Below are 24921 nucleotides of genomic sequence, written 5' to 3'. Positions count from 1 at the left end.
ATGGACAAAAGGGTAATAAGGTTGGAAACGCATGCAGAAGGGGAGTGACAAATAGCCTCTGGGTTTCCTCTTCCCCTTCTCCTCCTCTGGTTTTTCAGACAAGTCCTATACAGGGGCTTGGCTAAGTAGCCCTGGCTAAGTTGGAACTCCGTAGGTATCCCAGGCTCATCTTCCACTCAGACCTTCCCTTCTCAGCCTGGGATTACAACCACCCCGCCAGGCCTCTGGGTCTAGTCTGTGCCCAGGAGGTGGTGGCTGAGTGTCTAAGGCGACTTGTGGAGACAGCTAAGCGATTTTTCTCCATTCCTGACTAGCAAGATTCAGGCTGGCAGCTGGCTAGGGTGGAAAAGGCGGTGCGGGAGAGCAGGAGCCGTAGGGTGAGAGCTTCGCAGTTTCCTTTGAGTGAAACCCTTCCCAGGAGGTTTTACACACTTACAAACAAGACCTTCTGGGGCGCCAGCTGTCCACTCTGTGGGTGAGGATGGAAAGTCTGCTCCCGAAAGGACCTTTCGCCGGGAGTGTGGAGGGGGCGGGGAGAGGCGGGGCGTGGGGCCGGGGGCGGTGGCTCCCCAGGCTGTGGCGCCCCGGGAGCTCCCAGTTGGGTGGCGAAGGGGGTTGAGCGAGGGCTGCGCGCAGAAAAAGGGCTCCCGGAGCTGGAGAGCCACCAGCTAGCTTTGTCCGCGGCGGGCACGGAGGTGCGGGCGCCTGCAGGGATCCTGGCTGCCGGAGGACCTCGGTGAGTCACCGCAGGGATGTTGCAATCGCCATGGTGAGGAAATTAGGCACGAGTGGGGTGCGTTCCTGGCTGCGTAGGTGCTCTCTGACCGCACGGGGGGTGTCCGCTGATCGCCCCAGCCGGGTCCTCTCGCCCGTGCCACTCAGGTCTGTACCAGCTTCTGCGGCTTCAGCTTCGCCTGGGCCTCTAGCGGAGAGTTAGCACGCGGGGGCGAGGGACCTAAGGAGGAGGAGAAGAAGGAGGAGGAAGAAGACCCCGGCAGTTCTGGAAGTTCTTCCCTTCCTTCTTCCCGCAGGCAGAGGGCGGCGAGGAGGCTGTGGCGCTGACTCGGAGCCCAGCTGAGTAGGGAGCTCTGCTCCAGAGCTGAGGCGAGGACTGCCTGGGGACAGGGGACAGCTGTCACTTGGATCTCCTCCAGGGACCTCTCCCAGAGGCGCGCCGAGCCATGGAGGGCGCAGACCTGGCGGTGAAGGTTCTGGCCATCTGGCTGACGCTGGTGCTCGGCCTCATCCTGCTGCCCTCCGCCTTCGGATTGTCTCTGGGCATCTCGGAGATTTACATGAAGATCCTGGTGAAAACATTGGAGGTGAGTGTGCGGAAGGTTGCCGAGTCCCAGCTGTGCTGGGGCAGCGGGGGCTGAGCTTAGAACGGTGATGGCTGAGGAGACCCAAGGGGCAGTTCAGAAGGTCAGAGGTCGGGGTGTGTCGGGGTGGGACAGGGACCTGTGTTTTTCGGTTTCTGGCTCGCGGTAGCTCGGAATTCCGTATCTCTGCTTGCCTCGCAGAGCCAAGCTGATCCCAGCTGGGAACAACCGACCACTTTACTGGAGCGCCCCCTCCTCCTGGGTTCTACCAACACTATTATTTTACTTACTAGGTTAACCCTCCCGCGGCCGCCTGCTGTAGCAGCAGATTTGTTATCCACTATGCCGTGGGGGCTGTCACTTCACTTAGTTTTTACAGCCCCAGGTTTCAGAGGTCCTTTTTGTCTAACATCCAAGATAAAAGCAATGACTGGGTGACAGAAAAAGAATCTGATTTCATTTTAGCGGAGTCATGGAAATTGTATCCAACTATTGGCACCCGAATGCCATTGCAAAGGTGTCTTCTTTGACCTCAGCTTGCCCTTCCTTTGGTTTACAAATTCTGCAGACAAAGGTGTTAGATGTAACTGAGTGGAAGAGAGGGGAGGTAGACTACTTCAACTTCAGTTTAGATAAGTCTTCAGTGTGAGGCAGGGAGGCAAGCACTGTGTCCTGAGACACTCAAGAGTTCAGCCCTTGTCTGCATTAAATGTGGGAAACAGCAGTCTTAAAGAAGAGAGGTGTAGGCTGTGCAGGTCTCCTAGATTTAGTACCCAGATCCTAGTAGGTGACCTATCAAGGTCAAAGTCAACTGACTCGTGGACTTTATTTTGCTCATCTGCAAAACAGGAGTAGTAACACCTATTTTTCCACACAATTTGTTTTGTGTTTTGAGAAAGGCTCTCACTCTTGTAGCCTAGGTTGGCCTTGAATTCTTGGCAATCTACCTGCCTCAGCCTCCTAAGTGCTGTTATTACAGACAGGAGCCACCACGCTTAGCTTTCCATGTAGTTGTTTTAATGAGTACCTGTGCGTGTTAGGTTCTCATCTCTATTTAAGGAATAGTATACTTGCTTAGATTCGGGCCTCTTTGTTTCTCCAGCTTCCCATTGCCTTCTAGTACAGTTTCCTTCTTTTTTTTGGCTGTAACTTTCTGTTCTTCCATAGGCTTTTTTTTTTTGGCTTTTCCTGTTCTTCCTTCTTGGTAGTGGGGTGGCTCTCAAAAGCATATCTCTACCCCACAGGGCTGCCTGATGCCTGCTAATGCCCTGCTTTTCTAAGATCCTTGTTGAACTTTTTCTTTCTGTCTCTTTCTTTGTTGAGGCCTTGAAGTTATATTAACATCTTCATTCCTAGTCTGCCCTACTCTCTACTTTCCCCTCCCCTTTTATTGTATTTTTGAGACAGGGTCTCCTTGTAGCCACAGCTATCCTGGAACTCACTATGTAGATCAGGCTGGCCTCTATCTCAGCCTGCCTCTGCCTCTTGAGTACTGGAATTAAAGGCGTGTGCCACCTCGCCTTGTTCTCTTGTTTATTTTTTATTTATTTTATTATTATTTTGTGTGTATGAGTGTATTGCCTGCATGTATGTGAGTGCACCCATGTGGTGCATTGCTGCGGTTAGAAGAGGGCTTCGGATTCTCCTGGAACTGGAGTTAAGGACGGTTCGTAGCCGCCATGTGGGTGCTGGGAATTGAACCCGGGTCCTCTGCAAGAGCAGTCAGTGCTATTAACCACTGAGCCATCTCTCCAGCCCCTCTCGTTTATTTTTTATTCTATTTTATTTTATTTATTTGTCTTTTATGAGACAGGGTCTCCCTGTAGTCCCAGCTGTCTTGGAACTCACTATGTAGACCAGGCTGGCCTTGAACTCAGAGATCTGCCTGCCTCTGCCTCCCGAGTGCTGGGATTAAAGGTGTGCGCCACTGTGCCCAGCTTCTCTTGTTTATTTTTGAGACAGGGTCTTACTCTGCAGCCCAGGCTGGCCTTGAACTGCATCCTTGGCTCCCAAGCACTAGGATAAAGGGTATGTACCACTGTGCTCACTAGCCCTTAGGGTTTTAAAATTCTCTTTCTACTTGTTGGGCTTTTCTTGTTGCCATTACTTTCTGTGTGTTCATACTATGCTCTGTGTTCGAGTGTCTTTCCTCGTTGGTTGTTCTTCAGAATGCTCCCCCCTATAGCAGGTGATGCTCTTCAGCCTGTTCCTGTGTTGTCTGATCTATGAAATAATGAACTGGTCTCACAATCTTTTGGAGAACTGGTGAAGAGGAATCAATCACACACTGACTTCCAGATGTGCACTCCCATGTGTCTTGCTTTAATCTTCCTGGAGAGCTTAGAGAGATGGCCAGGGGAGATGCCAGCTAGTTTTTCCCAGCTGGCAAATTATTATATTTGGTGAGATGATCTCCAGTCCGGGTTCTGACCTGCAGATTGTTTGACAGGACCCCAAGCTTTATTTTTTGTCTATCTAGAGCTAAAGGAGAGACTTTGAGTCTGTCTGTCTCTCTCTTTCTCTCCTACCTCTCCCCCTCTATCTCCTTCTCCCTATCTCTGTCTCTTCAGGGTCTCACTCTGTAGCCCTGGCTGGCCTGAAACTCAGTATGTAGGCCTGAAACTTGTGACAGTCCTCCTGCCTCAGCCTCCAAAGTGCTGGAGTTATAGACATAAGTTACCATATCTGGTCTAAGAGATGAATTTCTTACTAATCAAGGAATTTTGTTTTCTTAAGAATGTTAATTTTATTTTTCTTTAAAAAAAATTTTTTTTTTATTAAGAGACCCTTTTTTGAGATAGGAGCTCATGTAGCCCAGGCTGAGTTCTCTTAGCTGAAGATGATCCTGAATTTTTTTATCCTCTTGCCTCTACCTCCCAAGTGCTGGGATTACAGCCGTGTAACACTGTCTGGTATAATTTGGTTCAGGGAATTAAACCTAGACTATATGTATGCTAGGCAAGTACTCTGTCAGCTAAGCTACATCCCCAGGCCTTTTAATTAAAATGTTAAGTTATCATACACAATAATGAGTTTCATTATGGCATTTTCATACATATGCCTTCATATTTAAAAAAAATTTTAAATTTTATGTGTATATGTGTATTGCCTGCATGTAAGTAAGTGCACCCGTGTCGTATAATGCCCACGGAGGTCAGAAGAGGCTGTAGGATCCCCTGGGACTGGAGTTACAGACAGTTGTTAGCTGCCATGTGGGTGCTGGGATTCATTCAACCTGGGTCTTCTGCAAGAGCAGTGTTCTTAACTGCTGAGCCATCTCTCCAGCCCTGACATTGTATTTTTTATCCCCTCCCTCCCACCATCCCCTAAATAATGTTAGTCTTCTAGTTAAAGTGGGAGATGTACCATTACATTTGGAAACCAGGTAGGTGGCAATGTAAGGAGTTATCTTCATTACTAAGTTATCAAGTTAGAGGGTGGTGTTTGGTATACATGGAATTTGGATAGATTCATTTTGTGAATCAGCTGATTTGTTGGTTATAGCTTCCTGGAGCTCCTAACAGGAGCTTATCAGGAAGAAATGTATGATTAACATCCTTCGCCCAGAACAATGTTAGCTGTTTCAGAGACTTAGGCTGGGGTTGGTACACTGGCTTGCTTTCCTTAACAATGGGGATAATTCCCTTAAGAATCACCGCAGTTGTTCAGTATTGGAACATCTTTAGTTCTGGGTGCTGTGCTTTTCTGTAGGTTACCTTTTACAGAAATTCACTTTGTAGACCTAGCACTTCTGCTGCTCATTCTTTCGTAAGGTCTCAGTTTGATTCTTTCCATTTAGTCTCTAGAGTATTCTTTGGAGACTTAAGTTTACCAGGGGCTGGAGAGATGGCTCAGCATTGAGTACTAACTGCTCTTCCAGAAGACCCAAGTACAGTTCCTAGAACTCACATCAGGCAGCTCACGACTGCCTGTAACTAACTCCAGGAGATCTGATGGCCTCTTCTGGCCTCTGAGGCACCTGCATACACATGTATACACACACGCACACACACAAATAAAAAATTTTTTTTGTCTCTTTTGAGACAGGGTCTCCCTATAGCTCCAGCTGGCCTGGAATTCACTATGTAGACCAGGTTAGCCTTGATCTCACAGATAATCTGTCTGCCTCTGCCTCCCCGAGTGCTGGGATTATAGGCATGTGCCACCATGCCTGGCTATAAAAATCAATCTCTAAAGACACTGGAAGTTATAATTGTCTAGGTGAGAGCTTTGTAATTTTTCAAACCTTTGGCTTAAATTTTAAATCAGATTTGAGGACTGAGGATGTAGTTCAGTTGGTAGAGTGTTTGCCTACCAAGCCCTGGGTTTTAATCTCAGCACCACATAAACTGGGCACCTGGGCACAGAAGAACACTTAATCCCAGCAGTCTAGAGGCAGGAGGATTAGAAGTTCAAGGTTATTCTCACCTACATAGCCTGGGGTACATGAGACTTTTTTTTTTTTAAATTTTAAATCAGGCTTGAAACAAACTTTAAAAATGAATTTTGGACAGCTACCTTTTCTCTTACAGGGTTTGGAATTAAGTAATGAAAAGGCCTGACAGAGCTAAATGCCTTTTAGCTTTCTGTGGGGTGCAGTAGTGGAGGTTGTTAAAAGCTGCTTCTGTACTTTAGGGTACTCTGGCCCATAGAGTTACTCTTCTGGGGCCTTGTGGAAGAAGTGTGCTGAGATCACCCTGAAGAGACTTAGAACCCTCCTAAGAGCTGTGCTGCCTCTGTATTTGGGCTTACTCCCTTCAACAGAGAAGCTGGCATGGTAAAAGAAAAATAGCTACCTGTTAGGAGATGCACCGACAGGGGAAATGCTGCTCATTTTGGGAACCTAAATCAAGTGTGAGGTATGGGGAGGAAGAAACATTATATCGTAGTCTGCTTTGTGGCCTACCATCTAGTGGACACAAGGTAGTTTCTCATTTAATACCCACACCTCCCCTTTCCCCACATCCCTGTATTGGGGGTTGAGTTCAAGGCTTGCACATACTAGGCAAGGGCTTTCTTCTACTGAACCATCTCTCCAGTATTCTTTTTACTTTCTATTTTGAGAGAGTCTCACTAAATTGCCCAGGATGGCCTTAACTCACTCTAATCCAGGTAGGCCTTAAATTTATGATCCAGCTGCAACTTCCCAAATAACTGAGATCACAGGCCTGTCTGTGTCACCAGGCTTGGCTTTCATTAATCTTTACAGCCACCTTTGGTGTTGACCTGCTGCAAGGATGATGAAACAGATGCCCCAAGAGCTTAAGGTCTCAGCTGGGAAATAGGAAGACTGAGTCCCATGTAAATGTGGCTGGCTGCAACGCTTTTCTCTTTCACCTGAGAATAACCCCAAAGGAGGAAATAGCTATGCTCTACAAATTCCCTTTGGCATTGAAGGGCTGGTTCTCCAGCCTTGAAGTTTGTTTGTCTCCAGCACAGTCTGGATTTTGTATGGATTTCTTTAGAGCTCCCTCATGTAGTCCCAAAGGCTCTTTGTAGTTTAGTCCTCTTGCTCTTTGAGGGTGTGATTTGGTATTTGAAGAATGTCACTGTATGTAGTCTTCCAGGGCTGCCATGATCCTGGTGCTGGGAAGAAAGGCAGAGGCAGGAAGACCAGAAGTTCAAGGTGGAGGGCCTGGGAGCATGGCTCAGCCAGGGTCGCTTGTCTACCTGTCTAGCACCCTGCAGGCCCTGAGTTCTGTTCCCAGTTAAAAAAAAGTTCAATGCGTGGCTGCATGCTTTTAGTGCTTTAGAGGCAGAGTTAGGTAGCTCTCTGTGAGTTCAAGCCCAGCCTGGTCTACAGAGTGAGTTCTAAATCAGCCAAAGCTACAAAGTGATATCCTGTCTCAAAAATAAGGAAAAGAAAGGAAATGTATGAAAAATGTATGGCAAACCTACCTTGGGATGCTCTTTTTGGTTTATAAGTGGGGTGATTAGGTAGTCACACAGTTGAGTGGCATGTGCCTCCCTCAGATCTTATTCTGACATTGGCACATTATGCATCTTGTGAACTTAGAGGATCTTGTGACTTTTCCTATGTGAAATAAATGAGCCTAAATGGCCATTAAAAAAAGAATCTTGACATTTTCATACACTTTTAGCTCCAGTCAGAACAAGGTGATAGTTGTTATGCCAGTTCTTATATTTTCTAAAACCTGATAATCCTCATAGTCATGCATCTTAATAAGTAAAGAACAAGGTGACATGGTTTTCTTGAGTGATATTACTGATTATTTTACAGTGCTAGGAATAGAGCCCAGGGCCCGGTGTATGTCAGACAAGCTCTCTTCCACTGAGCTACCTGGCCTTCTCAAACCAGACATCATTGATGCCATAACCTATGGTCTTGACCTACATACTGTATAGCCTTTTCAAGAAGTGTGTATTAGAGTACACGCATGTCTGTCTTAGCCTACATACTGCACAACTTTTTCAAGAAGTGTGTGTTAGAGCACAGGCGTGTCTATTAGGGCACCATCAGTGACTCTTACAGGAGCATGTGTTGGACTAGTCCTACTGCTACCTCAGAGGTTCCCGGAGTATCTCTAATTCAGAAAGTGTTGGGCTTAGTGTTTAAGGTCATTTCTATGTGAGCATGACTTCAGTGTTTCCCATTGTGTCTGTGGAAGAGTTTAAATACGTGCTTCTTGTTTTTGAACAGTGGGCCACATTACGAATTGAAAAAGGAGTCCCGAAGGAGTCGGGTCTTAAAAATTCAGCTTCTGTGGGTAAGTCTTCCTTTACAATATAATTCTTTAAATATTCAAATCGAATTGATTTATATCCATCCAGTTTGAACTTGGTGTATTCAGGCTTTGGGTCATTGGTAATTTTCCCCATAATAGCAGCTGCCTACATTTTGATAGCGTTTCTATATGAAGGTAGAAATATAAGTTAGTGCTTCTGTGTGATTTTACAGGGATTGTTTTGTTCCTAAGGCTTGTGTTTGAAGATGGGTACTTATGGTTTTAAAGATAGAGTCAATGGTCAAAATTGGGTGGTGGTAGGCAATGTGGTACATTGTCACAGTAGCTCTACCAAGCTAATGTAAGTAAGCATTTAGCCCGTTTATATATATAATCACTGATATGGTGTGGTTCAATCTGCATGGTGCTACATGTCCACTACTTGGTTATTTGGTGTTGTATATGCTATTTTTTTGGGGGGGGAGTTATTATATCTTTGCGTTTTCCAGTTACCATAGATCATAAGGCCGTCTTAATTATTCAGTATTACATTATTTTGCATATATTATTGTTTGAGCTTTCTTGATCTCTACTTTGATTTTTTTTGAAACCTGAAAACATTGATAATTATCTTTACAAATATATCGTTTCTTCTTAGTTTTTTGACTTTTCCCGAAACCGATTATGAGATCATTTGATGACTTAAAATTAAACTGTATCAATTGACCCTTTGCTTTATTTTGGTCACTTACCCCTTAAATTTGAGAATGGATAGTTTTTAAAAAGGGTGAGATGGGAACTGTGTTTGCCAGTTTTTATCACTATAACAAGAAACTGGGTCGGCTACCGTGTACCAAGAATTCAAAGGCATGGCACGGTGCTGGTGAGGAACTCTTGGTAGATGAAAAGAAGGAAACCTCTATGTGGTGAAACAGGAAGCAGACAGTGACTCAGGGATTAGGTTCAAGCTTTTGTAACAACCCATGCCTACAGGTCCTATCACAGGGTTGTAGGAATAATCTCTTCTGAGTGCAGCACCTTTACAACCCAGGACCTCATTCTGGCCTCTCTTCATGAAAGTGCACAGCCCCTCAACACTGCCACACTGAGGACAGTCCTCTACACATGAACCTCTACACATGAACATGGAGGGATATATATAAACTACATCCAAACCATAGCAGGGGCTAATTGGAGTATCTGGGAGTTAAAAACTATTCGTGAGGTTTTATCAAGGCTCATTCTAACTTCTAACCAGAGGTTCTCGACGTATGTTCCCCAGAATATGCCTTACTGATGAAGGCTAATTGGTAATACTGAACTAGAAACAAAAATAAGGGCTGGAGAAATGACGCAGTGGTTAAAAGCTCATACTGCTCTTGCAGAGGACCCAAGTTTGGTTCCTATTACCCATGTCAGGTGGCTAATAACCACCTGTAACTCTAGCTCCAGGGGGATCTGACATGTCTGGCCTCTGTGGGCACTTGCACTCAGGTGCACCTATGCATACACAGACACATATGTAAACATACACATAATTAAAATAATAAAAATAAATCTTCTTATAGTTTATTTTTATTTCATGTGTACAAGTGCTATGCTTGCATGTATGTAAGTGCACCCATGTAATGCAGTGCCCTCGAAGGACAGAAGAGAGTGTTGGATCCCCTGGAACTGGAGTTACAGATGGTTGTTAGCTGCCATGTAGTTGCTCAATTGGAACCCGGGTCTTCTGCAAGAACAGCCAGTGTTCTTAACTGCTGAGCCATCTCTCTAGCCCCCTCAATCATTTTTTTTAAATTTATTATTTTAGTTTTATGTGTATGAGTGTATATCTGCATGTGTGTAAGTGCACCTGTGTCGTGCAGTGCCGTGGAGGACAGAAGAGCAGAAGAGGGCGTTGGATCTCCTGGAACTGGAGTTACAAATGGTTGTTAGCCATCATGTGGGTCCTGGGAATTGAACCCAGGTCCTCTGCAAGAGAAGTTAGCGCTCTTAACTGATGAGCAATCTCTCTAGCCGAGCCCCCTAAATCTTAAAAAAGAAAAAAAATACCATCATGGCTGGGAGGGAATGTAGCTCAGTGGTAGAGTATATACTTCATCTATATCTAGCTCTGAGTTCAGTCTTTAGCATTCAATATCCCCAATGGCATCAAACTCTTCAGGAAAATAAGCTTGGGAATCATTAAATACTCTCCCTTCCTTTTAGAGAATACTATCATTAGTGATAAAGGTCTAGAAAAGTCCTGTACCAAAGAAGTGCATTACCTGGGTGTGGTAACACATGTCTGTAATCCTAGAACCCTCGAGGCAAAGACAGGAGGATTGCATGTTTGAAGCCAGTCTGGACTACATAGCTGGACTATGTTAGTGAGACCTTGTTTTTGTTTTTTTAAAGATGGAAAATGGTGGTGCACACCTTTAATCCCAACACTTGGGAGGCAGAGGCAGGCAGATCTCTGTGAGTTCAAGGCCAGCTTGGTCTACATAGTGATTTCCAGGACAGCTGGGGCTACAGGGAGACCCTGTCTCAAAAAGACCAAAAAAAAAAAAAAAAAAAAAAAAAAAAAAAACCCAACAAAAAAAACCAAACTGGCCTCAAACTCACAGAGATGTGCCTGCCTCTGCTTCCTGACTGCTAAGATTAAAGACAAGTGCAACCATGCTGGAAAATGTAGTGTTTCTAAAGGTTCCCAGTTAAGAGCGGTGGCTGTTCTTATAGAAGACAGGGATTTGAAACCTAGTACCCACATGGCAGCTAACAACCATCCGTAACTCCAGTTCCAGGGGATCTGATGCCTTCTTCTGTTTTCTGCAGACACTGTACAACATGGGTGCACTTAATGTACATGCAGGCATAACACTCATACACATATAATAAAAACCACCACAAAAAAAATGTTCCTTGATTTGATCTCTGTTTTCCCATGTGACATATGACACCTGTTAGCTTTTAGTGCAAGAGAGCTAACCAGTCCCTGGCTATTTATGTGCTTTGTCTTTATCCAACCGAAACCCTTCATTTGGAGTAAGAATTCTAAGAAGCATTTGAGACACTAGGTTCAGAGGAAGTCAGATTTTATAGGAGTAGTGGCTATATATACCCAAGGATGACCTTGAACTGCTGATCCTCCAGCCTCTATCTCCTGAGAGCAGAGATTACAGACCTGTTTTATGCAGCCTGGTTTTATGCAGTACTGGGGACTGAACCCTGGGCTTCATGCATGCTAGGTGAACACTCTACCAACTGAGCCATTTTCCCAGCTCTGACTTCCACTGGTTTTGGGGGTATCATAGAAAAGGCAAAAAGAAAAAAAAGCCTGATAATAATAATGATAATCCCATACTCAAAGTATTCATGAAGTCACATTTCCATATAGCCTAAAAAAAATACATAAGCAAACCTGCACTATAGAAAACACAAACGTTGTTGATTTCTTGATTCTCTTAACCTACCAAATTGAAACACTCCATGTTTTCTTAAATACATGGTCCAAAACATGTACCACAAACACCCCACTGTATAGGCCCCATAGGGTTTCATTCAAAACCAGTGACAACCCAGGTTCTCAACACAGCAGAAAGTTATCAATTAAGCTTGTTCTCTCATTAAACCACATAGATACACATTTTGAAAGTATCTAAAGAAATTAAAAAATTAAAGATCTGCTATATCTGAGAGACAGTACCTAGCAATAAAGAGGATCAGAAATATGCAGATTGGTGAAAATGTTACTATTGATAATACTTTGGTGTTTAAGAGTATACTGTGAAACTGGAATAGTTGCTTCAGGCATCTGACAGCAGCAATCTAATTATACAAAAAAGCCCAGACATTTTCAGTCAAATGCTTTGTTATTCCTAAAACCCACAATAATGCATAATGTTTTTTCTTTTCTTGAGACAAGCCTCATGTATCCCAGGCTGGCCTCAAACTCTAGATGAGAATCACCTTGAATATCTAATATTCTGCCTCTACCTCCTGAGTGCTTAGAATTACAAGTATGTCATACCACACCTAGTTTGTATAGTGCTGGGGAATCAAATCCAGGACTTCATGTGTGCTAAGCAAGCATGCTACCAATTTAACAGCGATAGCTCCTAATAGTATATAGGTTCTACAATTCTTCAAATACAACCCTTCAAAAGATAAATTCCTTCAAGTAAAGTACCTGGCGATTTGACCAGTTTTAATTCCAAATCAGATGAGCAAAATTTTTTTACATTTTTTTTTTTTTGCCAGATCAATTTATTTGTTTGTTTTGTTTGTTTATTTTGAGACAGGGTCTCCCTGTAGCCCCAGCTGTCCTGAAACTCACTATGTAGACCAGGCTGGCCTCGAACTCACAAAGATCCGCCTGCCTCTGCTTCCCAAGTGCTGGGAATAAAGGCATGCGCCACCACACCATAACTGCAAATAAAGGTAAGCCATTCAAATTGAGAGTTTAGACCCTACAATCCTCTAATTCTTCATGGCTACATTTGGAACCACTGCCCAGACCAGTTCTAACCCAGCCAAGATGCTGGAGAGTGGAGAATACAATTGTGCCCATTAAGGCAAAGAGGACAAGAGAAACCATGCGCGCCAATACGGCTTGCTAGGATCTCCTGCGTGGTAGCAGGAAGAGCCACCCCAAGAACCAGGCCACGCCCAATCTAGACCTTACGCGCAGGCGGTAAGCACCTCCAACAGCGAGAAAAAAATGGGAAGGGAGGATATACTTCCAACTGTTCTGGTGGGCTTGTTGAATGTAATGGAAGAGGTACCCACTTTCAGGTTAACATGCTGTGTTTCAGTTTGGTAGGTTAAGAGAATCGAGAAATCAACAATGTTTGTGTTTTCTATAGTGCAGGTTTGCTTATGTATTTTTTTTAGGCTATATGGAAATGTGACTTCATGAATACTTTGAGTATGGGATTATCATTATTATTATCAGGCTTTATTTTCTTTTTGCCTTTTCTATGATACCCCCCAAAACCAGTGGAAGTCAGAGCTGGGGAAATGGCTCAGTTGGTAGAGTGTTCACCTAGCATGCATGAAGCCCAGGGTTCAGTCCCCAGTACTGCATAAAACCAGGCTGCATAAAACAGGTCTGTAATCTCTGCTCTCAGGAGATAGAGGCTGGAGGATCAGCAGTTCAAGGTCATCCTTGGGTATATAACAAGTTCAAGGCCAGCCTGGGATAAGTAAGATCCTCTCTCTTTCAGTCTCTCTGTCTCTGTCTTGGTCTCTGTCTCTGTCTCTGTCTCTCTCTCTCTCTCTCACACACACACACACATACACACACACACACACACACACACACAGAGCGATAAAATATGCTGTAATTATTGAGTTAAGCTGACATCTATGAACTTTAGTGGCTGCCCTCCCTGTAGCCTATGAAATTGAGAATCAACTCAAAGTTATTGAATATCTGTAATATCTCAGGTTGGCATGGGGTCCAAAGATTATTAAAATGTGGTGTCTGTAGGGAGCCAGTCATCCAACAGGCCACTGTGACAGGTGCTAAAATAGGTGAACAAGTTAAAGGACATTGTGAGACTGGTGCTCTGTTCATGTCGGTGAATCCCGTGACTCTGCATGTTGTGCACCTTTGCCCCCTTTCTGACTCTGTGCTTAGGTAGCTTGAACTTAAGGGGTGTGTGCCCCATTGATCCATCCGTGTTTGGAGTCATTAGAGAAGTGGTGTCACAATCCTAGACAGATGGAAGAGGGTGACGAAACACTGAACACTCATGTGCTTGGCTGGTGCAATCTTCTGTCTTCTGAGCATCATGTCTGTATGGGAGCCAACAGTAGCACAAGTCAGTATGGAGCCAGTCAGCTTAGGAAAGGATCACAGGCAGGCCTGGGGACAGAGTGAGGTGTGGTTTTGACGTGCCTCTGAATGATACAGTCCTGGTGGTACATTTGGAAGACCTGAGAGGCACAGATTGGCCTGGGAAGGATAATACCTATTTATTTTCTGCACACTCACAGAACTGCTGCTTGTTTGCTTACTGAAACACATTTTATTATTTTAAAATTATATCTTTTAAAAAATTATTTGGGGGTCAAACACATTTCAAATCTTTCTCCCCATTTAAGTCCTTCTTAGATTGAGTTTTTCTGTGATTTTTATTAAATAAGCTGTCTGCAAGCGAACCTGAGAAAATATTATCTTTGTGATAAATAGTTCATTTTATATTTTTCACCATACTCTATGCCTTTTATAGAAAATGGTGTAATTGAGTTCAGTATATGCTTTCTTGAAACCTCTTTGAGGTTAGAGGACTTTGCTAACATAGATGAAAGTATACATTTATTCTCTTTAACTGTACACTGGCATTAAGCTTTGGTGGAAATATATTGCCCTCTTCTTCCCCGAGAACATATGTGCTAGCTACAGCCACAGCATGGAAGGGGACAGAAAAGAAAGTGCAATGAAACCTTTGTTAATATTTTCCACTCTGGCCTCAGGACTCTGTGATGTATTCTGAAATTTTAGCATCTTTCATTTTAGTTGTAAATAGCACAGGACTTTTAAGACTTAAATTTTTTTTTTTTTACTTTATGTGTATGAGTGTTTTGTACCATGTGCATGCAATGCCCATGGAGGCCAAGAGAGGGCGTTGGATCCCCCTGAAACTATAGTTGTTAGCTGCCATGTGGGTCCCAGAAACTGAACCCAGGTCCTCTGCAAGAGCAGCTGATACTCTTAACTGTTGAGTCATCTTTCCAGCCCCAATTTTCAAGACTTAAGAGCTGCCTGCCGCATCCTCTGAGTACCTGATTGATTTCCAGGATACTGTTAGGCTTGAATCAGTAATTTTGAATCAGTAATTTTGAAATTTTAGTGACAGCAGATGAAGTTCTATTGTAACTGCATTATGGTACTAGAACATTAGAATGAATAACAACCCAAAATCCACAGGCATGATGGAAAGGCCGGCCTGCACCTGACCTGAGCATGAGTCATATAGTACACATGCTGTACACAGCACAGGGCATAGTCATTTGGCCTTGCTCCCTGGGAGTGTTTCGGGCCTGATCTGATAGTGTTGACTGTGGGAAATGCATGCTGCCTCCACACCTTCTCCAGAAGGCTCTATAATTACGTGGCCTGCTGCTAGTTTAGCTCCAGTACTATTTTTCCCTTGCCTTGTACCTCAGGCCGACAAACTTCTTTGTCCATCCAAACGCTCAGTAAGAACAAAATGCTGGAGATAAAACCATTAAGACATGGTCCAAATTATAGTAGGATATAAGTTGAGGCTTTCTTTTTTTCTTTTAATTTTTTAATTTATTATTTTATGTGTGTGTGTGTGTGCGTGTGTGTGTGTGTATGTGTATGTGTGTGTGTGTGTGTGTGTGTATTGCCTGCATGTAGGTAAGTGCACCCGTGTCGTGCAATGCCCACAGAGGTCAGAAGAGGCTGTCGGATCCCCTAGGACTGGAGTTATGGACAGTTGTTAGCTGCCATGTGGGTGCTGGGATTCGAACCCGGGTCTTCTGCAAGAACAACCAGTGTTCTTAACCTCTGAGCCATCTCTCCAGCCCCGAGGCTTTCTTTATCATGATTGAATGTCTACCTGCTTTTCCTCTGGAAGGGTTGGGGGTGTTGCTTATGGTGATGGTGATGAGAGTTTTCAAACTTACACAGAAGTAAATAAAGTATCACATGAGCCTCATATAACAAGGTCCCAGACAGGCTAAGATTTTGACCTGCTAGGTTAATTTGTGACCCCTCCCATTTTTTATTAAGTATTTTAATTCAGATACACAATTTTCATGTCTTCTCATGAACTAAAGAAAAAAAAAACATTTCCAATAACCACAATGTTATTGTCCCTTTGGAAAACTTAATTCTTTGTTTGGTTTGTTTTGAGGCAGTGTTTTACTCTGCAGCCTAGTCTGGTCTGGTGTGGTATTTACTATGTGATGCCACATTACAGTTATGCCTGAATAAAAACAGCCTGGTTTTTAGCATCCATTTTAAAGCTAAGAATGGACTTGAACAGCTGAGAACCTGCAAACTGTGATCAACTGTGTCAACCTGCAAACTGTGTCAACAAAGGACTTACTCTTTCTTTTATTGAAACAGTATATACAGAATGAAATGAGGAAGTAAAAATCAGACACTTATTGGAGAAGAATTTTGCCCTTTCTGATTCCTAGAGACCTAGACCAGTCTGCATACAACCAAGAGCAAATGTTATCAGCTTAATCCCATCTACTGTTTACAGCACAAATGGGATAATCTGCATATCTTTGAGAATGTCAGCATTGCTTCCAGTGCTTTCTTGAAATGCCCACACATACATTCATACATTATTTTGGGTCCAGGACAAGAAAGAGTCATGAGGGATTAATGTTATACATTTTAGGTTACAAGAGAGGCTCAAGACTCATCTTGTCCACATTATAAACAAACTAAGCTAAGATTAATTTTGGTTGCAAGGTTAAGTGAAAGTCATTTGTTCAGAGTAAATCCATATTGTAAAAGTCATTCCTACAGTCTGGAACTCTTTATGTTGTCCAAGCTGGCATTAAACTCACACTGATCCTCTTAACTTAGCCTCCCAAGTGCAGGTGTGGGCCAGCCATGCCCTGCTCATCATACTTTCTTGTAAAAAAAAAAAAGTTTTTATTAGCACATATTGACTATATATATTAATGGAGTTCATTGTGACATTTTATATATATACATAATATATTTTGATCATATTCACCCCCTGACCTTTGTCCCCCTCCAGTTCTCCCTACCCTTTCCCAGCGTCCTCTGCTACTACCCTTCCTTCTCCCAACTAGCCCCACTTCTACATTCGCTTCTTTTGTGTGTGTGTATGTGCCTCTGTGGGTTTTATTAGGGTTGTTTATAAGAGTGTGGTTGAGTTTTTAACAGAGGTATGGGATCCTTCCCCATCAACCATTAACTGCATATGTATCCTCAAGGAAGGGCGAGGCTCCATGAACCTCTCCCTGACCGACTAGATTTGATAGGCACACTCTTAGGGTGCTTGTGTGCTGTAATCACAGCTGCTGTGAGTTCCACAGCCATGTCTTACCTCAAGTCAGCTTTCCACACTGCTTCCTGTTCTCTGGCTCTTGCATTCTTTACCTCTTCTGCAATGCTCCCTGCGTCTGGGTGGGGAAAACACGATGTCTTATTTATGACTGGACATTCAACAGTTAACGTAGTCTCTGTACTTTGACCAGTTATGAATCTCTGCAGTCACTGCTGACCACTGCAAAAGGAAGCTTTTCTGATCTAAGCTGGCAGCAGCAGTAAGCTATGGGCACAAATATAATTATTTAGAATGCCATTTGACAGGCACAGCATGTCCATTTAGCTCATCATAATTTCTTAATGTCTACTAATACACAATCATATTTAGATATCCCAATTGAAAACATTTTTGTAATTGATTTTTATGAATTGAAATTCAGTCATGATTCACAAAATGTTTACTTTTTTTTTTTTTTTTAAAACATTCTGTCAACTTTTTTTGTTTTGTTTCGTTTTCTTGTGTTTTTGAGACAGGGTCTCCCTGTAGCCCCAGCTGGCCTAGAACTTGCTATGTAGACCAGGCTGGCCTTGAACTCACAGAGATCTACCTGCCTCTGCCTCCCGAGTGCCGGGACTAAAGACATGTGCCACAATGCCTGGCTAGACAGCTATAGATATTTTTATGTACTTTTTTTTGGTTTTATTTTGCTTTTTGAGACAGGGTCTCATTCAGCCAAGGTTGGCCTTGAACTCCAAAATTTCCTTCTGCTACCCCGAGAGTGCTCAGAATGCAGGTGTGTGCCACTATACCCAGCTCTGTCTACATGACTTAATGTAGAGCTGCAGTACTTGGGAGGCAGAGGCAGGCTGATCTCTGTGGGTTCAAGGCCAGGCTGGTCTACATAGTGAGTTCCAGGCCAGCTGGGGCTACAGGGAGACCCTTTCTCAAAAAGACAAAAAAAAAAAAAAAAAAAAAAAAAAAAAAAAAAAAATCTGTAACTGACAATGCTTGATTCTCTTGTTTGTTTGTTTGTTTGAAAGCCACCAGATTAGACTCTACATTTTCTTATGTGCAATGTCATTGCACATAATGCAATAATCTCTTACATGCAATAAAATGCTTGGTCACCTACTTTGGAGAACAACTTGACAATATCTGTGAATACCAAGTGAAGCTGAAGATTACTCTATTACCCACAATCCAACTTCTCATAAGACATCAAATACCTATCCGAACTCTGTGTAGATCTAGTAGGTGACCTGCCACAAGCATATGCAATTAATGAAAATATGGTGACAAGCTATTTTCACATATTAGTGAGAACATTTGTCAGTGGTCAGCTATCGTTTTAATACTGTACAGTAGCCAAAGTAAATTGACTGGGCTTACATGGAGAGAACAAAGTAGACAAATGTCAGCAATTTTAAGAGAAAAGGAAATGTATTCTACTGATCACATTTATTGAAAATTTACTACCACAGGAGCTGGACGGGTATTGTTTAGTGGTGGAATGCTTGACTAGTGAGAGTTCCTGAGTTCAGTCCCAAGCAACACACACACACACACACACACACACACACACACACACACATAAACTTTACCATTGTATAAAGATGCTATACATTTATGTAAATATATGCAGATAAGTATAGATTATATGCAGGAATTACTTTTATAAATATGGACATAATCTTGACTAACTACTTTTATCTAACCTTGCAATCAAAAAGTTATTATTTATAATGTAAACAAGCTCACAGAGTTATGTGCTCCTCTTGTGACCTGGACACCTGAACTTAATCCCTAAGGATAAGGATGGACCCTGATTTCTACTTCCCCATCTCATGCTAGAGATATTGTTTCAATAAAAGAATGAGGGAAGCTGGGTGTTGGGAACACAGTTCTGAGAGCCATGTGAAGGAACAGGTACTCAGCAGTTCAGGTCCACTATTGGTCTTAAAATGAATGCAAAGGCTCAGGCTTTGTTCAGGTGTAACTGTAATGTGGCTTAGAAAAGATACTCTGTAGGAGAGTGTTGTCTTCAGGAGGGAGGGGAAGAGGTGGCAAGGTCGGGGTTTAACTTTAACTTTCTTCTTAAAGGTATCTAAAGTTAGTACTGGGAGTGTGGCTCAGTGAGTAGACTGCTTGCCTAGCATGTATGAAGCCCTGATTCAGTCCCCATCAGCATAGACTAGTCTAAGTGCCCTTCCCTGCTGAGTCATCTCTTGGACTCATAGGTTGAATCATTAATCTGGCAGATGGAGCTAGTTTTATATGAACGGAAAACAGGCATCTGTCTCTGGGGTGTGATTTGATGTTTGCCTCCTTCAAAACACACCTTCTTTTAGCCTTTATCAGTCTCTAAAATTTAAACCTAGGGAGCAAACAATACATTTGCTGACAGAAATGTATTACTTCAGAGAGTTGGGCCTTTGAACCTCAACACTGCAGATTTTTTTTTTTTTTTTGGTCTTTTGAGACAGGGTCTCCTTGTATCCCCAGCTGGCCTGGAACTTACTGTGTAGACCAGGCTGGCCTTGAACTCAAAGAGATCCAGCTGCCTCTGCCTCCCAAGCGCTGGGATTAAAGGTGTGCACTACCATGCCCAGCTAGTACTACAGACATTGAGACTAAATGGTTCTGTGTTGGGAGCATTCCTCAACTTTGTGAGATGTTTTGCAGCGTTTCTGCCTGCTACACACTAGATAGTAGTGGTGTGTTCCTATGTGACAACCAAGAATGTGGGCAGACCTCCTGTGTCCATCACCCAGCACCCAGTTATAAGCTACTGCTTGTAAAATAATGCACTTATCTATTAGTATCCACCATTGTTAGCATGATTGATTCTCGTGTCCAGCAGAACTTGATTTCTGATTTTTCAGTGCTGGTTTGGGGAAGGGTGGAATGAGGTAGAGTGTGGGTGGAAGAGGGTGGGCTATGTGAGTACCATTAAGACTGGACGGCACACAAGGAAGCATGCTCCCTAAGGGCAGATACAGTTAGGTCTTTCCCACTGTACCTCATGATCCAAATCCAATGAAGATATATTGTTTGTATCTAAGTCTCATCCTAGACCTAAGGATTTGCTTAACTTTAAAGATTAGAGATTTGTTTGTCCCTGTGCTTGTGGGGGTCTGAATGTCTGTGTGTCTGCTGCCTCCATCCTTAATTGATGTGTTTGAATCTTCTAGCATGATGGTATTAGGAGATGAGTCCTTTGGGAGGTGTCATAAGGATGGATGTCCCTATAAGTAGAGACCCCAGAGTGTTCTCTACCTCCCTTCCATCAAGAAAGAATACTCATAACTATGAGAAATAAGTATCTGTTGTTTATAAACCACCCCACAAGGCTCTGTGTTATAACTAATTACTGCTCTGGATCTCTGAAAGTAAATGACTCAGCATTAGTGAGGCTGACTAATGACTAGCAAGCAAGATGGAGTAGTTCTGGCAGGAAAGGAGAAAGCAAAAGGTCAGCTCAGATTTGGACCAGTTACCTTCATCTCTGAGGCTCGAGCATTGAACAGCTGGGTGAGAGCAGCGACCCAGAGATTAGGTGAGAGAAGAAGGATCAACTGTTAGTTTCTGGCCATCCTCTCAAGAGCACATCTTTAATTTAGGGAAGTTCTCTTGCTGTTGGGACTAGCAGTCATCTCAGTAGGTAGAGTCTCTAATGGAGAACCCAGCTGGTCCTTTTGTCAGTATCTTGTGTACCCCCATGCTGGCCTCTTTGCCTAACCAAAAAAATTTCCATTCAAAACTCTGGAACATCTCCATTTTTGTTGTTATTTTATAGACAGGAACCCACCAGTGAGAGTTTGAATGAGAATGTTTCCCCTTGGGCTCCAAGTATTTGAACACTTCCTCAGTTGGTGACACTGTTTGCGGAGGGTCTTGGAACCTTTCGGAGGTGTGGTGATGCTGGAAGAAGCTTGTTGCTGGGGGGCAGGCTTTGAGAGTATATGGCCTCACCCCACTTCCAGCCTGTCTTTCTTTGTTTCCTGTGCCTACTTGAAGATGTGAGCTCTTACCTTCCCCTCCAGCTGCCTCCTGCTGTGCCTCCTCTCCTTAATGAACTCTTACCCTTCTGGAACTGTAAGCCTAATAAACACTTCCTATAACTTTCCTTGTCCTTTTTTTTTTTTTTTTTTTTTTCTTTTTGAAACAGGCTCTCCCTCTAGCACCAGCTGTCCTGGAACTCACTATGTAGACCAGGCTGACCCTGAACTCACAGAGATCCACCTGCCTCTCAAGTGCTAGGACTACAGGCATGTGCCACCACACCCGGCTTTTTTTTTCTCTTAATCACAGCAACAGAAAAGTGGATAATATACCACTAATAATAATAATAATCACCCCCACTTGTTGCACATTGAGCCCACTGTGCAAAATTATTTATATGAAAGAGGCCTTATTAGCTCCTACTTTATTGATGAGGAAACGGAGAATTTCTAGTAACTTGATCCAGATCACACCACCAGACAAAGGCAGTCTGAAAAGGAATCCGAATTTGTTATATGCAAAGCCCTTGCCACCACTTCCTGCTCTACACCTGCCTGTCTTCCCTATTCCTCTGGTCACCACCTTCTGCTTCTCAGGCAGTTGTTTGAGGTGACTCTTCTACAAATAGCAACTCCTGCTGAGTGTTGCCTTTGTCACTGTGACCTAACAAGAAATAAGTATTTGGCCTCTCCACCCTTTCCTGATGTTGAGTTACTATATAATCCTGGAAATCTCTGAGCTATGCAATACCCTTAGGTATGCTAATGGGGTGTTTGGTGTCTGGAGCTCCTGCTTGGCCTCAGGATGGAGCTGATGACTTTGTGGCACAGGGTTGGACTTTTATCCACCCCCAGGGATTAGAGACTGAAGGCTAAATTGATCCCTTGTAGTTAATGATCTAATTAATCATGCTTATCTAAAGGGGCCTCCATAAACTTCCCAAGGACAGGGTTCAGGGAGCTTCCCAGATTGCCAAGCACCTCCAGGCTGGGAAGGAGGCACACCCCATTCCACAGGATAGAGGTACCTGTGCTTGAGACCCTTGTGCTTGAGGAGACCCTTCTGACCCTCACCTTATATCTCTTCATCTGACTGTTCATGTGTAGCCTTTAAAATATGCCTCTTTGGGGAAACAGAGGTAAAGGGACAGAAGGAACCTGAGAGAGAAGAATAGTAGGATAAATTTGTTACTAAGGGAGAAATATGTAAAAAGGGTGTAGTTAAAGGGGAACGGGGAAGGAGGGCTATACAAAGAACTATGGGAATAAAGGGGAAAAAAATTCTCCAGATGCACAGTGAAAAAAAAGAGCCTTAAGCACAGAAGAAACCCTATATGGATGGAAGAAAGCCCTTCCAGAAGAATACAGTTGTTAAATGAAAATCCCAGTGCTAGAGGTGGGTTGCTCCCCATGAGCTGTTGGCCTGAGGGGGCCCTAGAGGTCCCCAAAACAATAAAGACCATTGCCAATAATGTTGGTTGTACACCAGAAGTGGATGGAAAAACCCTATTGCTGAAGACACTGCATGATATGCCTGCAGGAGAGGGAGAAATTAGACTTGGACTAAGCTGGAAACTCCTTGCCACTGGATGGGTGGCTTTCATGGTGCCAAAAGGCGATATGCAGGTGACTGGGGGAGAATCGTCTCTTATAATTCTGCTCAACAAGGGATCCTGAGTGTTGTGCTATCAACATACTAAACAAGATGTTCCTGCTAGTGCCATAGTGGAGTGTCTAGTGTATGTACAACCAGCAAATTTTCCATTGGATATTATGCCCGCTCCTAGGTGTGGAACACACATCTGGTGCTATAGACCAGGTCACCCACCTGTGGCAGGGGAGGATATAGGCCCCAGTGGGAAGCTTTTGTTAGATGGATGTAACGCACCTGCTAAAGTACGGTCCGAGCACCTGCCTCTGCCTCCCAAGTGTGGGATTAAAGATGTGCACCAACATACCTGGCTCAACAAAAGTTTTGAAGAAATGACTCTATTAAGAGTATTTAGTGTTGCTGGGCGTGGTGGAGCACGCCTTTAATCCCAGTACTTGGGAGGCAGAGGCAGGTGGATCTTTGTGAGTTCAAGGCCAGCCTGGTCTACATAGTGAGTTCCAGGACAGCTGGGGCTACAGGGAGACCCTTCTCAAAAAGACAAAAAAAAAAAAAAAAAAAAAAAAATAATAATAATAATATTTAGTATTGGGCCAGGTGTGGTGGCACAAGCTTCTAATCCCTGACTGGTCTACAAATGGAGTTCCAGGCCAGTTGGGACTGCATAGTGAGATCCTATGATTAAAAAACAAAGAAAAAAATAATGTTATAATCAAAGACACTGCAAATAAGTACCAGACTATAAAGTCTGATATTTTTATTGATTTGCTACCTCATTTGGCAATGGAGTTTTATAAATACTTCTGAGTGGAATTTCATGTTTAACCAAATTGTGTGCCAATCAACAGACAATATGGGTTGACAGCCAAAATATGAGTGAACAGAGTGCTGAGTGGGTTATTAAAACGGAACCTTGCCTGTTATTTCCAAAGCTTGTTGGCTTCTCTGCAGTGATGGCTGACAACTGATTACAGTGCCTCTATATCCCATCAGTCCCCTTTTGTGCTTCAAAACACATGGTTAATTCCATAACTAATATTTATATTTGGGTTAAAGCCTTTCCATTTTATGATCAGCATTGATTATTTTATGTTTATTTTCTAGAATATATAATAAATAGAAAGGAAGTAGAATTTCCACAGTTACCATTTTCAAGGGAAAAAAGTTAATATCTAGTACTTGTAGCTTAGCACAAGTTTTAGTCTGTTTTGGTTTCCATAACAAAATACAATAGTTTGGATTGCTTATAAGCAATAGGAATTTATTTTTCACATTTCCAAAGGCTGGGCAGTTCTGATCAAAGTCCGTAGACAGGAGCCTTTTCACTGTGCCTGTAAGGGGCAGAATGGTGAGGGATCCCTCTGAGGTCTCTTATATTTATATTATTAGTATCTGTGGGAATGACTTTTTTGGAATGCCTTCTGTTATAAATGGGAATTTTACCTAGCCTTGTAACCAAAGTTAATCTTGTGTTTTGGGAGATCATTTTATATTACCTCAGTGCAAACAATCTTATTAGGTGTTGGACTTTTCTTGTAAGATAAACATATGGCTTTAATCCCTCAGGGCCCTTCTTTGCTCTGACCCAGAATAATGTATGTATGTTGGAGGCAATGAATTATCGCCAGTTTATGTTACAAACAACAGGTGAGATTAGATAGATAATGTCTTTGTGATTGTGTATGCTGTTCTGGCTTGGTAGGGATCAGAAACTTAAATCCTTCCATGACAAGACAAAATTCCTCTTTTCTCATATGATGAATATATTGTAGAGAGCAAGTCTTTTGTTCAGGGAACAGTTCTGAGAGAACACAGAAGGAACAAGTTCTGAGAACAGATTGGGCTCACTCTTGGTTTTAACCAGTGCTGAGTCAGGCTGTCTTTGTTCAGGTACTGCCCTATTGTGGCATCTCTCTGCTACAATTAAGTGTATGTGCATGCATGAGGAGGCCAGGGGTCAACATCAGGTGCCTGCTTCAATGGTCTCCATCTTATTTTTTGAGACTGATCTCTCATTGAACTGGCAACCCAACAAATCATCTTGGCTGGCTAGCCAGAGAGCTTTAGGGATCCTTGCTAGGGGGTCACAGGCATTTACCATGTATCTTTTCACATGGGTGTTGGGGATCTGAACTTAGGTTCTTATGTTTGTACAGCAAGAATTTTACCGTTTGAGATATCTTCCCAGCCCTCTGAGGTCCTTTTTATAGGGCTGCTAATCCCATTCTTAAGGGCTCCACCTTCATGACCTAATTAGAGCTCAAATATACCATCTCCAAATGCCCTCTCTTTAAAGGCTAGATTTCACTA

The 24921-nt window shown here is 43.1% G+C and overlaps 1 protein-coding gene and 1 non-coding gene across 6 annotated transcripts in view; both read left to right on the top strand.

Moving 5' to 3' along the window:
* The first annotated feature begins 586 nt into the window (after positions 1 to 586).
* Gpat3 (glycerol-3-phosphate acyltransferase 3) overlaps positions 587 to 24921 on the top strand; it is a 70477-nt gene continuing 46142 nt past the window's right edge. For 2 of the 5 annotated variants that reach the window (XM_029555336.1, XM_017802853.2), the window contains exons 1-3: positions 587 to 736; positions 1032 to 1322; positions 7981 to 8047. In XM_029555336.1, coding sequence (XP_029411196.1) covers positions 1182 to 1322; positions 7981 to 8047 — 208 coding nt within the window. In that variant the 5' untranslated portion in view covers positions 587 to 736; positions 1032 to 1181. Of the gene's footprint in view, positions 770 to 821; positions 883 to 1031; positions 1323 to 7980; positions 8048 to 24921 lie in introns of those variants that run through there. The other 3 variants (XM_017802854.2, XM_029555334.1, XM_029555335.1) reach the window with 3 other exon arrangements.
* On the top strand, positions 7227 to 7331 carry LOC115067468. Its single transcript, XR_003846881.1, has one exon. It is a non-coding gene; the product is annotated as a small nucleolar RNA U13 (small nucleolar RNA).

Source organism: Nannospalax galili, unplaced genomic scaffold, assembly GCF_000622305.1.
Source record: "Nannospalax galili isolate Female #2095 unplaced genomic scaffold, S.galili_v1.0 scaffold405, whole genome shotgun sequence".
NCBI lineage: Eukaryota > Metazoa > Chordata > Mammalia > Rodentia > Spalacidae > Nannospalax > Nannospalax galili.
This window is presented reverse-complemented; position numbering and strand designations above follow the sequence as displayed.